At 36.0% G+C, this 16364-nt stretch overlaps 4 protein-coding genes across 5 annotated transcripts; 2 read left to right on the top strand and 2 right to left on the bottom strand.

The window, feature by feature from the left end:
• Positions 1-2492: 2492 nt before the first annotated feature.
• Positions 2493-8240, top strand: LOC142536749 (formin-like protein 3). 2 transcript variants are annotated; one of them, XM_075642057.1, is made up of 8 exons: positions 2493-3283; positions 4078-4783; positions 4865-5227; positions 5338-5467; positions 5546-5745; positions 5882-6117; positions 6745-7627; positions 8016-8240. In XM_075642057.1, exons 1-7 carry the CDS (start codon positions 3146-3148, stop codon positions 7600-7602), a joined length of 2631 nt encoding a protein of 876 aa, XP_075498172.1. In that variant the 5' UTR covers positions 2493-3145; the 3' UTR covers positions 7603-7627; positions 8016-8240. The 2 variants fall into 2 exon arrangements, with proteins under 2 accessions (XP_075498172.1, XP_075498173.1); XM_075642058.1 differs by having other exon boundaries at positions 4865-5298; positions 5409-5467.
• A 1188-nt stretch (positions 8241-9428) lies between these two features.
• LOC142536748 (STOREKEEPER protein-like) lies at positions 9429-10909 on the top strand. The gene has a single exon (XM_075642056.1). The coding sequence runs from the start codon at positions 9555-9557 to the stop codon at positions 10560-10562; it is 1008 nt and encodes a 335-aa protein (XP_075498171.1). The 5' UTR covers positions 9429-9554; the 3' UTR covers positions 10563-10909.
• Positions 10910-12673: 1764 nt separating this feature from the next.
• LOC142538035 (protein VASCULATURE COMPLEXITY AND CONNECTIVITY-like) lies at positions 12674-13901 on the bottom strand. Its single transcript, XM_075643479.1, has 3 exons — positions 13672-13901; positions 13359-13561; positions 12674-13083 (listed from the first exon to the last, which is right to left on the bottom strand). The coding sequence occupies exons 1-3, from the start codon at positions 13768-13770 to the stop codon at positions 12903-12905; spliced, it is 483 nt and encodes a 160-aa protein (XP_075499594.1). The 5' UTR covers positions 13771-13901; the 3' UTR covers positions 12674-12902.
• A 1067-nt stretch (positions 13902-14968) lies between these two features.
• LOC142538034 (uncharacterized) lies at positions 14969-15958 on the bottom strand. Its single transcript, XM_075643477.1, has one exon. It carries the CDS (start codon positions 15956-15958, stop codon positions 15122-15124), a length of 837 nt encoding a protein of 278 aa, XP_075499592.1. The 3' UTR covers positions 14969-15121.
• Between the last annotated feature and the right edge of the window lie 406 nt (positions 15959-16364).

The raw sequence follows: 16364 nt of genomic DNA, 5'->3' as shown, positions 1-16364 counted from the left end.
TGACACAATAAATATTTTAATCACATAATTATAAAATTTTGATAATAATATCAAGTATTTAATTATAGGATTTCGACGAAAACAATTAAAATTGATTGTCCGAAAATAATTGTCGGACTATAACTCATTCAATAAAAGATATAGAATTAAAAACTTTGTACTCTTATATTTATATATTTCTGAAATTAATAGTTTGCCTAATATATATCAGCAGAATAGATTCGTTTCACAAATTCACGAATAAAAATATGTAAGACCGTTTAACAAAAGATCTGTTCTTAATTTTGTTGCCAAGTTGTCAAACTAATTACAGTAAATAATGTAAACAATCAATTAATTGAGGTGAAATTGATAAAAAGAAGATATTGAGGGTTTCACATCATCCATATGCAATACACCTCAATTAATTGATTAATTAAGGAGATTACTAGTTTTAGTTCGATTGTGAGACTTTTTTTTTTTTTACCTAAAATATCTCAATTATTTTATTTATCCAAATCAAAGATACCCTACATGCATGCACGTCCGATACATAACTATGTTTCAATATATTTTGAAATCAAATTTTTTATTTTTACACTTGGTTTTAGATAGTTGCTGCATGCAATATCTACTCTTTTTTCTCTAAGAATTGGAATTCGACTACCGTTTAAAAATGCGTCAATACTCGTACGAAAATAAATCTTAACGATAAAATACGAAAGGCGATTTTCCATTCATGGTGAAACTATTTTTCACGACACACGACAAATCATCGTACATCATTTAATGTTGGAGCTCGTCTCTAAATTGAATGTGTGTTGACTCCTTTTAACGCCCATAAAAGTGAAGGCAAAATTAAGGAAAAAACACTCATCCCTTTTCTCTAAATTCTACTCTTTTTTCTTCATGGGTCGCAAGAAATTAACTTGCAATGATACGCCAAGCGTAAAGATGGGATCGTGAAGATGTGGCCGTTGTTATGTTTTCCCCGGCCGGTAGGCTTAGCAGTACCTTTGCCAGCAATGGAAGGTTGGTTGGTTGGTTGGTTGGTGAAAAACCTGTTACATATGTGTTCTGTTGCGACTTGAATCCAATATTTAACAACTAAACTTGATTTTTCTGGTGTTTTGTTAACTAGGGTTGAGGATATCTTCCTTCGTTTTGTGGATAGGCCCGATGAACTTAGAGGAGGGTACGTATTTTTTCTCCAAGAACTCGGGTTTATCTACGTTTTGAGATTGAAATTAAAATTTATATATATATATATATATATATATATATATATATATAGTTTGATATTGTTTGTCCCCTCTGAAAATATCTATATATATATATTTTTGGCAGGCCTATTGCCACTATTCTAACGGCTTTCACTTAATTTCTTGACGTTAGAATTTTCTTGAAAACATCAAGAAATTAAGTGAAAGACATTAGAATAGTGACCATGCATATATACATATATAGGTATATGTTTATATACTAGATAGGATATATTATGGGATTTATGCAGTTATCAACTTTTCTTACACCCTAGGCTCATGGAACAGCTTCCAATTTCCGGCTCCGACGTTTTATGTGTATAAGATAACAACACGCGCTATAGTATCATGTTATTACTGCCACATTTTCAGGATGAATTCAGGAAAGGATGGCGATGAAGGTGGAACAATGGGGCCTCAACTGAGCCTGAGTTTTATTGAAGCTCAAAAGCAATGGAAAAAAATCAGCAACGGGATCGTGAATCCGAGTAGGTCTCTTGTGAGACGGTCTCACAAATCTTTATCTATGAGACGTGCCAACCTTACCGATATTCAGAATAAAAAGTAATATTTTTCATGGATGACTCCGTCTCACAAAATACGACCTGTAAGACTGTCTCACACAAATTTTTGTCTATTTTTTTTATTCATGTTTGACAGAAAATGGCATATTGTATCTCTAATTACAAGAAAACAATAGATATTGATTTGAAAGTAAATTCTAGCTCGTTAATAAACTAAACAAGTTTCCTTCACAGGAAATCATGCATTTGCTATTTTGGGTACGGTTTTTGAATTTCGTGACAAATTGATATATCTAATTCTCCGTGTAACACAATATATTGTATTATTTTAAAATATAGATTATGTCTATTGTGAGATGGTTTCACGAATCTTTATATGTAAGACGGGTCAATCCTACCGATATTCACAATAAAAAGTAATACTCTTAGCATAAAAAGTAATATTTTTTCATGGATGACCCAAATAAGATATATGTCTCACAAAATACGACTCGTGAGACTGTGTCACACAAAGTTTTGCCTTAAAATATAACGAAAATTTAACTTTCGGCACGACTATATAATTTTAAAACAAAGATATACACACCTAATTCGGCTAGATTTTTATATTATAATAATAAGTTTCTGGTTAAGATTTTATTATATGTAATTCTTTAACATATTCTATGTTAATAATCTTATTATTAATATTATATTATTATGTAAAAGTAATTCTCCCGTAGTTCGGCGCACGTTTCTATTTCGTCCCCATTACAATCCCTCTCTGTTGCCTCCGAAAAACATGCAGCGTTCCAAATAACAAAACTCCAAACACAAAATTCTGACCCGAACTCTTTTCCAGAAATCCTCTCGTGAAAGCCATTGAAGAATCCATTGATGCATTATTTAATTTCAAGATCATCATATTCTTGATGAAGGCGACAGCTTTTTGGAATACCTTTGTTTTATTTTCTTGATTTTCTTTTTCCAAATTTCAGTTTCTGGACCAAAAGGCGAGATTTTTCTTGGTTCTTGCTGTGCACGGTGCTTGCATAGAAGGGCAAGAATACGAAGAGCCATACGCGATATATATGTGTTCATGTATCTCGAGGCGTATCGATGCGTTGTTGGGAATTTTGTGACTGGACCGAAAAAAGAATTGAGGCCAACCAATAATATTGCCTTTGCAATTAATAATAAGGAAAATATCTCATTTATGGTTGGAATTGATAAAACAAGGGGGTGAAAAGTTTCTTGATTTGTATGTTTTCTATTGAAGGCCGGGAGACCAATCGAGAAGAAACCTTATTTTAAAGACACGTAGCTATCACTTGAGCTATCTGTGTTTTTGTTTTGTCCATGAAATGTGAAGGGGAGGCTCGGTTGATCATTTGAGAAACAATGGAAATTGAAAGAGTCCGTTTTGTGGCTGTTTTTGTTGCTTATCTTTGTGTTTTTGCAGAGGGAAATAGGAAATTAGCAGAGAGCTTTATGAAAAATGGAGTTTCTTGGGATTTTCAAGAATTTGATGATGACAAGGTATGCAAGATTTGAAGTTGTTTTCTCTCTTAGTTTGCCAGACATTGTAAATTCTCTCGTGCATGATTCGTTACAATAAATGTTTGTGTATGGAAATATTGATAGTTCATCATCATCATTTGATTGCAAATCACCACAGAGTTATTTGCTTCTGGATTGCGTTTGGATCTTCTGTAAACCATCCAGCCCTCTGTTGATCAAGAAGTTTAGTTTGAAATTCTTGGGACATTATTGATATATTCCAAAATTGGTGATGCGGCTGTATAGATAGATACTTTGAAGATCATTATTGTGAGTTTCAGCAATTTTTCTGCTGGTGGTTAGACTGAATGTTGAACTTTAACCTTTGTGAAAACCTTTGAATTGCAGCATGGACTTCAACATTTTTTGAGAGTTTAGTGTGTGTGTTAAGATCTTTGTATCAGGTTTAAAGAGGATTATGGTTCTTAACCTTGATAGAAGAAACCTTATCAATGATTTAAAATACAGCAACTAATATTTTCTGTCAAATCCTGAGCTTAAAGTGAAAACATGAAATTAGTTTATGATACATGGCAATATGGACTAATTCAATTCGTGAAATTATTTTTGAAAAGTAGTGTTCGTCAAGGTATAAAGTAGTTGTGTTGTGCCTGAATAGTTCTTCCTTCACATATGCAACTGCATGCATATATCAGAAAAGTGTAATTGCCATTGAAAATACCGGATTGCAGAATAGTTCATGAGTTCTAATCTATATTTTGGAGAATTTGTCATGTTGCTTCCTAAATAGTTGATGAAATGATTTATGACAGGTTGAACGAGTATGTTGTTATTATAGTGAAGAGTTAAAAGATAGTACAGAGGTTGTCAAGGTCTTGGACTTGGATTCATCTCAGCCAACAACATCCAGGCGCAAATGTGATTCAACTTTTTCAAGGGAGAAAAGTCTACCAAAGGCTACAGCAGATTTGCCATCAAACAAGAAGAAAACTATCTTGTATTGCTTGAGACAGAAAAATCTTACATTTGAAAAATTAAGAATTGAGCAAGAAAATCAGTTCCATAAAAACCAGGAACTTTTGTCTGGTCGGGGTAGTGTTCCAAGAAGGTGCCTAAGAAGAAGTCTTCAAAATCGGGTGGTAAGAACTACTGTTCTGACCCCAGGTCCTGCATTATCACCAGCTAATTCTTCTACGGCACCGAAAAGTCAGCCCCTCTCTCCTGCTGAGGCCCCAGAGCCATATCCTCCGCCAGATTATTCTAACTCTTCTTCACCATCAGATGTAGATTATACTTCACAAATCCCCAAAAGTATTTCTCCAGTTACTCTTGAAAATGACCACAAGAACAGCAAGTATTTGTTAGCCGCTATCATTACTTGTTCTGTGGCAGGATTTGTTCTGCTATTTATCTCCTTAATATGTTGTATGAAGAAAAGTAGAACTGAGACTGGGCCAAACGATGGTCAAAGGGATGAGAAGCCTCTTCTCAATTTCTGCGCTAGCGACATTTCCGCAGGTATTTTACTCATCGTGGTTGATTATCATAGAGACCAACACTAATTATGTTTCATTTTCATGGCTATGATTTATCTTTCAGGTTCTTCACAAAAGTCGAACAGTATTGGTCATCCAAACGTTAAAGATTTCAAGGCTCATTCAACCATGAGTAAATCGACATTGGCAATTCATGATTCTTCTCAAGCTGAATCTTGGCCCCGAGCTGAACCATCAGAAAAAACTAATGGTGCATTACCACTGCCTCCAGGAAGAACAGAACAGCAACCACCACCTGGAGTACATCCTCCGCCACCACCCCCCAGAGCACCTCCTCTGCCACCCCCTAAACCACCTGCTCCAGCACCTGCACCACCGCCTCCTCCTAAAGTTAGTCGTCCTCCTAATTCGGCAATGCCAGGCAATTTGTTAAAGCCGGCTCATCTTCGAGGGAGTTCTTCAACAGGTGAGGGAAGTGAGCTTTCTATCGAATCTGAAGCTCCCAAAACAATGTTAAAGCCATTCTTCTGGGATAAGGTTCTTGCTAATCCTGATCATTCAATGTTCTGTCAACAGGTGAGGGAAGTGAGCTTTCTATCGAATCTGAAGCTCCCAAAACAAAGTTAAAGCCGTTCTTCTGGGATAAGGTTCTTGCTAATCCTGATCATTCAATGGTCTGGCATGAGATTAAAGCTGGTTCATTTCAGTAAGTAAATATATTGATTTTGAACATTATTTTCGATTTTCTTGTTCATTGGTGAATTGCTGAATTTCTTTACTTCAGATTTAATGAGGAGATGATGGAAAGTCTCTTCGGATATGTGCCAGCTGATAAGAACAAAAATGAGAATAGAAGAGATGTGCCTGTCTTTGAATCTCCTCAATTTATTCAGATTATTGATCCTAAAAAATCACAAAATTTAGCAATTCTTCTAAAAGCGTTGAATGTGACAATAGAAGAAGTATTTGATGCTCTCAAAGAAGGTAACTTTACTAGACTTGGGAACTCTTCAGCTAGCATAATTAGATCAAAATATGGAGAATAATAATGCTTGTTTCTCTTGATGAATAAAAGGTGTACTGCAAAATAATTCCAACATTAACCTTTTGAATTCATCAGGTAATGAGCTTCCCGCAGAATTGATTCAAACGTTGTTGAAAATGGCCCCTACAACTGAGGAAGAACTAAAACTTAGATTATATAGTGGAGATGTTTCTCATCTTGGCCCAGCCGAAAGGTTCCTTAAGGTCATTGTTGAAATTCCATTTGCCTTTAAACGTCTCGAGTCATTGTTGTTCCTGAGCACATTCCAGGAGGAAGTTTCTTCGGTTAAAGATAGCTTTGCAACTCTAGAGGTTCGTGCACACCCCAGCATTATATTTCAAGTATAAAATGTTATTTTCAAATACTTGGGTTGTGGAACAGTTACTTTACTGGAGAACTCATGCATAAAATTCCCAATCTATAACTTGAAGGATGACTGGTAATACTTACAATACTATATGACTAGAAAGAACGATGAAATAAAAGCTTCTTTGATTCATGTTTCGGTACCAACATTCATGATTGTCAAGAATGGGGATCCTCACTTCTTGAAAATGAAAATGAATCCAACCTTGTTTTGTTTTCTAACTTTTAAATAAAAAAACATGGTTGACATGGTTTTGGTAAATTGGAGAGAGAAGGCAACATAAAGCTGAACTAATGTGTTCTGACCACGAAGACTTGCATTAATGACATTATGCCCATGAAGTTAAAAATCTTGTTAATTTCTCTTTCTATAATATAAATTACAGTCATCACGAGTAGAGGGAAAATAGATTGACTTAACAATGGTAGGAAATCTTTACTGAAAATGAGATAATATTAAATAAAAACCATGATCTTAATAATGTCAAGTCTTATACTATAATTTTATTGATTATTATGTGTTCGTGAAAATCGTATTTATAATTGCACTTCTAAATCTTTCGTGAATATAGGTAGCTTGCAAGGAGCTTAGAAACAATAGACTTTTCCTCAAACTCTTGGAAGCAGTTCTCAAAACTGGCAACCGCATGAATGATGGAACTTATCGAGGCGGTGCACAAGCATTCAAGCTCGACACACTCTTGAAATTATCCGACGTGAGAGGAACCGATGGAAAAACTACATTACTTCATTTTGTTGTCCAAGAAATAATTCGGTCTGAAGGTTTAAGAGCTGCTCGAAGTTTAAGAGAGAGCCAAAGTATGTCCAGTGTAAGAACTGAAGATCTCATTGAAGATTCTTCGAGTGAAACAGATGAGTACCACAGAAATTTGGGACTTCAAGTGGTTTCTGGGCTTAGCAATGAGCTTGAGAATGTAAGGAAGGCAGCTTTGATTGATACCGAAAATCTAAGTTCGTCTGTGTTCAAGATCGGGAAATCACTCGTAAGAACTAGAGATTTTCTTGAAACTGAGATCAAGGGCCTAGACGATGAGACTGAGTTTAGTGATGCACTTTCTAGTTTTATTCAGCATTCGGAATCTGATGTAACGTGGCTACTCGAAGAAGAAAAAAGGATAATGGCTCTGGTAAAGAGCACAGGAGATTACTTTTACGGTAACGCTGGAAAAGATGATAACTCGCGTCTCTTTGTGATTGTTCGTGACTTCCTATTGATCTTGGATAAGTCGTGTAAAGATGTGAGAAACTCAGCCAAACTACCATCAAGGGCTCCAATAAAAGAGCCTTTAACAGCATCGCCTTCTCAAGAGTCTCAGCACGACCCTCTACCTGATATTAATCAGCGCCTATTTCCTGGAGTCAGGGAGAGGCAAATGAATGGTGAATTCAGTTCAGATGATGAAAGTTGAACTCCCCATCTTTAAGATTAATGGGGTAAGCAGTCATTTCATTCACTATGTTGATCTGATTTTTCTATCAGCTGTGGCTAATGATGAACAGTTAACACAAGAAAACTTTTTTACAATTGTGGCATGCCATGTTTCTATCCAACTTTTGGGGGCTTGTGTCGTCTTCTTGTTTTATTTCTAATCCAAGTAGTTTCATGTGTTTGCACCGAGTTTGTGCCATGTCACTACTAGTATATATCGGTGCACGAATTGCCATTTCATCATGTTGTACGTTATGACCATTACCCAATGACGTGATGATAATAGATTCATCTTGTGGATCGTGTGTACATCACCGAGTGTAAGAATGAAACAATCTTGAAGTTATCTTACTATTTTTTTTCTCAAGTTCTAACTCTTGATGATTTACATAGGACTCAGTTGTGGTGGTTCCCACATTATTGAGTATTAACTCTTGAAGATACGTGCAGAACTTAGTTCTCTTGATTTACTGTTCTGGTGAACGTGAAATATTGGAGCTCATGTAGCTATATCATGGAGATGTTGAAAGACACTAAGGGAAGCATCAAGGTATTCAATATCTGGTGAAAGAGAGATCTGAATTCGGATAGAGGCATAAAAGCATAGGTCTTGTGTACTATTTTCTGTACATGTGCAAGTAAATGAGTCCATAAATGAACGAGGACCATTGGGTTTGATATGTATACTTGTTCATGTTTGACGAGCATAGAATTTACATTAACTCAAATATATCAACTTTATCTTTGTTTAGAGACACTTGATTTTGATGCTTTAAGGGAAAACTGCATTTTCTATCTTGTTTGAGCAAATTTATATAGATAGAACTGAGTCATGGCATAGAGAGATTAAAATTCCTTTTGGCTGAAAACTCATTGATATTTATTACTAAATAATTAGAAATTATAACCTATTTCATGAATTAATTTTTTGAGTTTTAGATAGCAATATTTCAAAATGAAGGTTTAAAACCTTAAGGATGCATTTGGGGAGATGAGTTTAAAATCTATGATCCGTGGATTTCTATTAGTTTTATTGTTTACAATGAAACAATATATTAAATCGTAAATACACATTTTATTTATTTACACATTAGTAATAAAAAATATAACGAATTTAAAATAACATCATTATCAGGTGAATCAAGTTCATCTATTACTATTATTAAGAATCTCTATGATAGAGACAAAAATGGTGTATTGGTCTGTTTTTTGTTCTTTCAATTTTACCCTTATTTTATACTAATATTAAACTTGTTTTTATTTTTAAATTTAATTTCAACAAACACTTTTGTTTTTGTTATTTTTAAATTGTAATAATTCAAATAGCACTTTAGTCCCTAGATAATTTGTCAAGTTTTATTGTAGTCTATCGATAATTATAAAAAAACTATACACACGCAACACTTTTGTTTTTGTTATTTTTAAATTGTAATAATTCAAATAGCACTTTAGTCTCTAGATAATTTTGTCAAATTTTATTGTAGTCTATCGATAATTATAAAAAAACTATACATACGCAACACTTTTTTTTGTTATTTTTAAATTGTAATAATTCAAATAGCACTTTAGTCCCTAGATAATTTGCCAAATTTTATTGTAGTCTATCGATAATTATAAAAAAACTATACACACGCACCGCGTGTGCAAAGTAACTAGTTATTAATATGAATCAGTATATAAACATATAAAAAATAGATTTGAAATTTATGCATAAATATATGAATTTAGCATATAAATAATGAACTAATGGTTTCTATTCAGTTTAGTTTTAAAACGAATTGATTCGAGCAGAGGAATCCATCGTCCTATAAATGCACGTCAAAACCCTATTTATCACTATCGTCACAATACAGAAGCGTCTCCCAAAACACTAAAAAGGCCATTAATTTATGGCACCCAAATCCCTCTCTAATCCTCGATCTTCGAAAGAGGATGAAGGAATTGGAGCGACCCACCTCTTCAGAAGAACGAGGTGATGGACAAGAATCCGAAGTAGAAGAAGATTCTACTGGTGAAGAAGATGAAGAGTCATCTGAAGAGGATAATCAAGAAAAAGAACCTGAAGTTCTGCCGAAAAGCATAGCCCAGGAAAACGGGTCGGACTCTGAACCCGAATCTGACGATTCCCCTTCTGCCTACAAGATGCAGCCAATCCCCAAGACTTTAGTCACCGCATCAAAACGGAAGAATCAAGAGATCATTAACGGTGGTAATTCTCCCAAAAGCAATAAGAGGACTAAAGCCGAGGAGAAAAAGTCCGATTCTGTTGTTTCATCGACCCCTGGGTATATCACTAGGTTGTGGAGTGATGATGATGAGATTGCTTTGTTGAATGGTATGGTTGACTTGAAGAACTCCAAAAATATGGATTTTGGTGGGGCGTTTTATGACTCCATCAAGGGAAAATTTCAGGTTGATTTTGCAAGGGAACAACTTCGTACCAAGATCAGCAGGATTAAAAAGAGGTTCTTGAATGCGCTTAAGAAAGGACGGAATGGATTGGACCCTGTATTTTCCAAGCCACATGATGTGATGGTATTTGAACTCTCTAAGAAAATTTGGGGCGGCGAGAGTGGCAATAAGAATGATTCTAGCGAAGGGGTTGGGGAGAAATCGAAGAACGACACCATAAAAGAGAAAAATATCGTGTGGGACGAGGAAGAGATAGTAAAAAATGAAAATGATGGTGATGAAGGTTTAATGTGGTCCAAGTACGAATTTTTCAGCTCTTCTTTTAATAATTTGGTTTGGAAGTTTCCCTCTTTGGGGATGTCTGATTATGGAATGAGCCTGGTGAAGGAGAAGTTGAATTTCATTGGAAATGCTAAGGCCAAGGAATTGAATCAGAAGTGGAAGCAAATGGTTATGGAGGAGACTGAGCTCCATTATAGGATGTTGTCTTTGATGAGGGAACAGGTTGAATTGGCGTTGGATCAATGAATGGGTAACTTGTTGGCTGCAAGTTTACGTTTTTGTTCGATATAGACCATTTGAATAGTAAGCAGGAAGAGTTTGTTTCCGTCGAGGATAATGGACCTTTCAATTTTGGAAATTTAAATATCTAAATAGACTTTGTGGGTCATTGTTTTGTTGATGAAATTAGAGTGTGATATATAAAGTGTTGAAGCACTTTAGCCCATGATCTGGTAGTGTCTACCATTACCTTATCTAGTCGTAGAGCTTTCTGTTATGTTCTGTTAATTAGCTGCATTGAAGGGATCATGCCGATATCGTATTTATTTTGTGTTTAAAGTTATCCAATACTCGATGATGACGGGTTGAATTTCCGTTTTGGCTCTTTATTTTCGTCATCTCTTTAATGGTAATGAATAAATTCCGAATCTTTGTGGGTAAGATCTTAAGTTTTTAAAGCTGATTTGCACTCAACTAACCAACCAAAAACCCCAGTTCTTAGTTTTGGAAAATAGAATTGTATCAGTCAAATATATTTCAAAGACCATGTGTCTGCCGTAGCATATACCTTGCATGGTTGCATCATAGTGGGAATGTGTTGTAATGATGATGACGATGAGGATGATGCTTACCCTTAAATACTAGTTGGGTTTCACTGGACGAAGGGCTTTTTCCAAACAACCACCTTTTCCAAATTGGTAGATAATTTCAGTTCCATTTCTCTTTATTTATACTTCATCGTGGTTTTAAAAGCATTTAATTGTTAACTTTCTCTCCATATTTATGTGGGATACGTGAGCATAGTGTGTTTTTTGTTGTTCAATTTTTCCTTTTTGGGAAACCTTGTATCATGGGATTCATTGATTCCTAAGGGCTGCTGTTCGATGTTCAGTAAGTGATAACCACACTCCAGGGGTGAGGATCCAATCTGTCTGCGTGTTACTAGAATTCACGTCTTTCTAGACAAAAATGCAAATTGCCCTGTTCTTAGAGTGGTTTTGATATCAGAGTTTATCATCTCACCCAGTATGCTATTGTCAAATTATAAAGACAATAAGTCCCATTTGTTTCTGTTTTCTTAGCTTTTGCATCTCAAGTGCCTTGAGTTTAGGTGGTCATTTTCATATCTTTGCATTTCCTTATGTTGTTGAATACCTGATGGAAAGTTATTACCTATTGCATTTGCTTATTTCTGCGATTGCTTAGCCTGCTGACATAAAATGTTGAAAGAATGTATTTGTCAATATGCCAAATGCTAGGTGTTTTCATATGTTGCATTCAAAACGCATGGGCTTAGGACATCATCATATTTATATGGTGAGATACTGTAAGAATAACCGAGTTGGACTCAGAAATAGCCTTAACCTTCTTTTGACAAATGACAAGAATCTACAACAGTAACTTTCATTATTATCATCTGTGAGGCTTTTTGGTTGCTTTGAATTAAGTTTTTACATGCCTGTCCTTCTCACCAAGCTGTGCAGGTATACATGCTTGTTCTTCTTCACCAAGCTGTGCAGGTATTGTATGCATAAACCGCATATCATCCAGCATTTTCGTGTGAAATGAGAAATTGAGAATGATATGATATCATGAGAAAATTTCGATTCTTGCACAAGGGCGTTGCCCTTGTGTAGGATCCAACGGCCCATGTTTGGCCAAGCATATGAAGTCCATAGTGTAGACGCCACGTATCGGTGGGGCTAAGCCTTAGTTATTTTCAAATTAATCGATTTCATACCGTATCTTGTCAGAAACTGAGGGAATCTTTTGGTCTACTGTTGTTTATTATTTATAAACAAGAATTTAAAAAAGCGATTTTAAAATCTATCCGCATAATCCAGTACAGCTTGAGTTCATCTTGGGAAATTTGAAATTCCAATGTCATTAAAAAAAATGTTAATTTCAAGTTCTTTTGCTGTCAAATTGAAATAGAGTAGATCTCTTGTGAGAAGGTCTCACGAATCTATATCTGTGAGACGGGTCAATCTTATCGATATGCACAATAAAAAATAACACTATTAGCATAAAAAGGTAATATTTTTTCATAGTTGACTAATACAAATAAAAGATTTGTCTCACAAAATACGACCGTGAGGCTGTTTCATACAAGTTTTTGCAATTGAAATATATCGATATAAAACTCTAATCAAAAGTTCCTCTCGCCCTATTTCTCCTTCAAACCATTACACTAGAGACTAATGTAGCATTGAATTGATAAATAAAAAAGACTCAAAAGGTACTGTTATGTATTGGCTCGAGGAGCTCCGAGAACTCAAATAATAATCCAAACACTCGAGCAAAAAGTCTCGTCTTAAAGAAAGACAGTACCAGCCTTAGTTTCAATACACTACCTAAATCTCTGGGCTATGCCGGGAGGGTGGCAGTGGAAGTAACATAATATGCAACAGAGAACAGGGCATGTACCATACACAATATCCCTCCAATCGACAAGAAATGGTGGTGAGTGAAACCACATGATCCTCTTGATTTGTTGTTCGACATTATTCCGATCACCAGCATCGACAATCCAACGGCCAGGATGATCCTAGATATTTAAATTAACCAGATTGATCAAACCATACTTTTGGTACATTGTAAGGCCTTAATATAGAGAAGAACATACTATTCTTTAGTCTTCATTAATGCCAAGGAGCAGACTAATTAATTTAACATGGACAAATTAAGTGGAGGTATAGGAGCAGATTTAATGGATGAATAATTTTTATTTTTTTGTTAAAAATTTAAATCTATATTCAGCCCAAACCTTGTATATTCATGTTTCATTGTAAATTGAAAGTTCTGGAAGTAGGAAGTTCATACCATGTAAAAATCAGACAGGCCACAGACAACTGCTTGCTTGGAGATGCCTTTTGGAACTCTTCTTGAGTGCAGACATTACAGCCTCCAAGCAAATTTGCGAGAATGTGAGCTATGCCTAGAAAGGATGCGGCACATAATCCAAGAATGTATGCATCATGACTTGGCTCTTTGCACTCAAAAATCCAAAGCCTCAAATGTTTTTCCTAAGCAAATCAAGAAACAAAATATACAACCAAACCAAGATAATAATGAAGATGATAATCAGGATCTGTCATATAGGAGGGCAAATCCGATGATAAAAGGGGAAACACACCTGGTTTTGAGCAGCTTCAGCTTTGATTCCAAGAATTCCAGCAGTGACATCCAATGCCACAATCAAGAAACATGCAAAGATGCCGACCAGTTTACTCATTTTTCAAGAATGTAAAAAAGGGTCAAGCTAGCTGATGTGTATATCTATTAGGTATGTATGTATGTGTCTGACGAGTTTTTATCAAATGGTTCGAAGGAAAAGCAAAAGCATATACATGAAATGGTGTGATCAAGATTTGAGTCATGATGAAGAAAGGCACTTTTGTCAACGATGTGGCGACTTTATTTTACTTTGTGCCTACTTTTATTTTCTTTTAAATTTTTTATGCCTTTCACCTTTGAACAAGGAAAGTAGGGTATAAACCAACTAAGGAGTATATGGTAGTGTGGGTTATCTTTAGCATCTTTACTATTAAACCTCGTTTCAATATTTTATTAAATTACTTAACCATTATACGCCTTCTATTATAAAGGTTCCATCACCGAGTATCAGAGAAGATTTGTATCTGACAAATTACAAGGTAAAAGTATCGGAGCATTGGTGCATGTGGCATAGAAATTTCTTTCTTTTTCTTTTGTTTTGTTTTGTTTTTTTATTAACGTGTCCTAAAGTAATTTAATTTACTCTCATAATCAGGAAATTAAACATGAAATTATGCTTTACAGTTCATGCAGAATTATTAAGAGACAATGCTTTCTTGAATTTTGACTTCTGAGAAATTACTAATTTAGAGTGATCAGATCACGACCAACAATCTCAAACTCTTGAAAATGGTCCTAAGAATGTGTTATATCGCATTTTATTAGGGTGGAAAAGAAAAAAAGAAACCGACCAATCTTTTTAGTGAATAGATTGAATAACCACACACAATTGTACATGTAGGTTCAATTCCATGCGACAAAATTCATCAATCATCAATTTCTGTTGAGAAAGACGGCTACTCGAGATTTGTAATGTAATGCTTCTTTGGCACTAAAGTTTTAGAGGTACTAGCAGTTAATTGAAAATGGAACCCAAAAAAGTAACGATAAAAGGGAGTCAAAATTTTTAAAAGAATAACACCAGAGATCAAATGTTGAAACTTGAAGTAAAACTTACATGTTTGTAGATTATACGTAAGTAATATATGATTATATATATTTGATGAGTGAGTATAGTAAATTATTCCTACGAATTAACAGTAACAATTGATTTTACATTTCTACCAATTGATCTCATCTAAAGCACTCGATTACGAATTTGTACATCTGAAATTCGTATCGGATTAGTGCTAATAATGGCGTAATTCCAATCTCAATTAACCAACAAAATGTCACTATCATTTAAGTTTTAAAACCCTAAAATTATACTAATCACAGTTTCAAAACCCTAAAAAGCTGATCACCCCCAAAAGGAAATTAAACAAGAAGATCGGGAGGATGAAGCAAGCAAGCAAGCTAAGAAAGACGAGTTAAAGTGTGTAATAATCCGGTCCCCATGCATTGGTGTTTGAATCAAAGAGAATGCGGCTAAATTGAGCTTTCCTCTCAGCGTTGTTGTTAAGCAAAAGAAGCTGTTCCAGTGAGTAAACGCAACAGCCGTTTGAGTAGAGCAGTGTCTGAGCAATGGGTGAGTGAAGAAGAACTTGTAACAGCTGCTGCCGATTAAGCCTCCCCAAATGATCACCAACAACACCATGGCTTCCGCGATTCAGACTGGATGATGTTGCCCCGCCCCAATGGCTGTCGCTTCCGGTATTAGGCATGGCCTGGAGGATACTAACCTGCGCCTGGAGGAACTTGATGTACTTGTACGCTTCCTCGAGTACGGTCGCCATGTCCATTTGCTTATCCCACGGCAAAAGTTTCTGTAAACACCGAGTCTTTTCGCTTAGCTTCTGCTGCTTCCTCCTCTGATTCCGATTCAGAGAGTCGACCGCAGTGTTTCTAGGCGGCTCGAGGGAGAGGAGGCTCGGTAAGTGGTGGTGAGAAGACGACACCACGTCTGAGAAGAAGTTGTACGGCGGAGCCTCCGTCGAGAAGGCTTCGTAGAAGGTCGAGATCTCCGGGGGGTAATTCTGTGGTTCGTTTTTCGGCATCAGGAGGATATCCTGAGTTTGTGCGGGAAGATCGATGACAGTACCATACGTCGCAGGAGGTGGACGTGGAGAGGATGTACCATAGGGATCGTAAGTGAGCAAGGTATGGAAACTTATGCCTTCGTAGAAACCATTGATGTAAGCCTCTCCGACTGAGGGCGCCGCCGTGTGGTCCGGCGGGGGTGTTTGGAACTGAGATTCTCTCTCCATTGGAATGTGAGGCATGCGACAGAGAGGGAGAAAGGGCGATATTCATTTATTTATTATTTAATTTTGCAGACGTGGCAAACTTGCGGGAGTTGGACAATACAGAACGATACGTGGCAGTGTTTAATTGGGCTTTCTGTTAGTTCTGTCTGTAGTACAGCGGCCGTTCTCGCCCAGGTGAAGGGAAAACGACGCCAGGTATTTGTCGGACGAATCATGTCCGTTTGATGAGGTTATAATCTGACGGACGGGAATTAGGGGCGTGGGTTTCACACTGGCACTGACGAAATTGTCGGGGAATAACGGTGACATTAATAAATATACAAAATAGATTGACATAAATTACCCTTGAGCAGGCGTGGCCCAGAGTCGGGTCGGATCAAGTATTGCACTTAATCCCGCTTAATAT

The sequence above is a fragment of the Primulina tabacum genome, chromosome 2 (assembly GCF_025594145.1).
Source record: "Primulina tabacum isolate GXHZ01 chromosome 2, ASM2559414v2, whole genome shotgun sequence".
NCBI lineage: Eukaryota > Viridiplantae > Streptophyta > Magnoliopsida > Lamiales > Gesneriaceae > Primulina > Primulina tabacum.
Note: the sequence above shows the minus strand (reverse complement) of the source record. Positions and strands in the feature narration are given on the sequence as shown.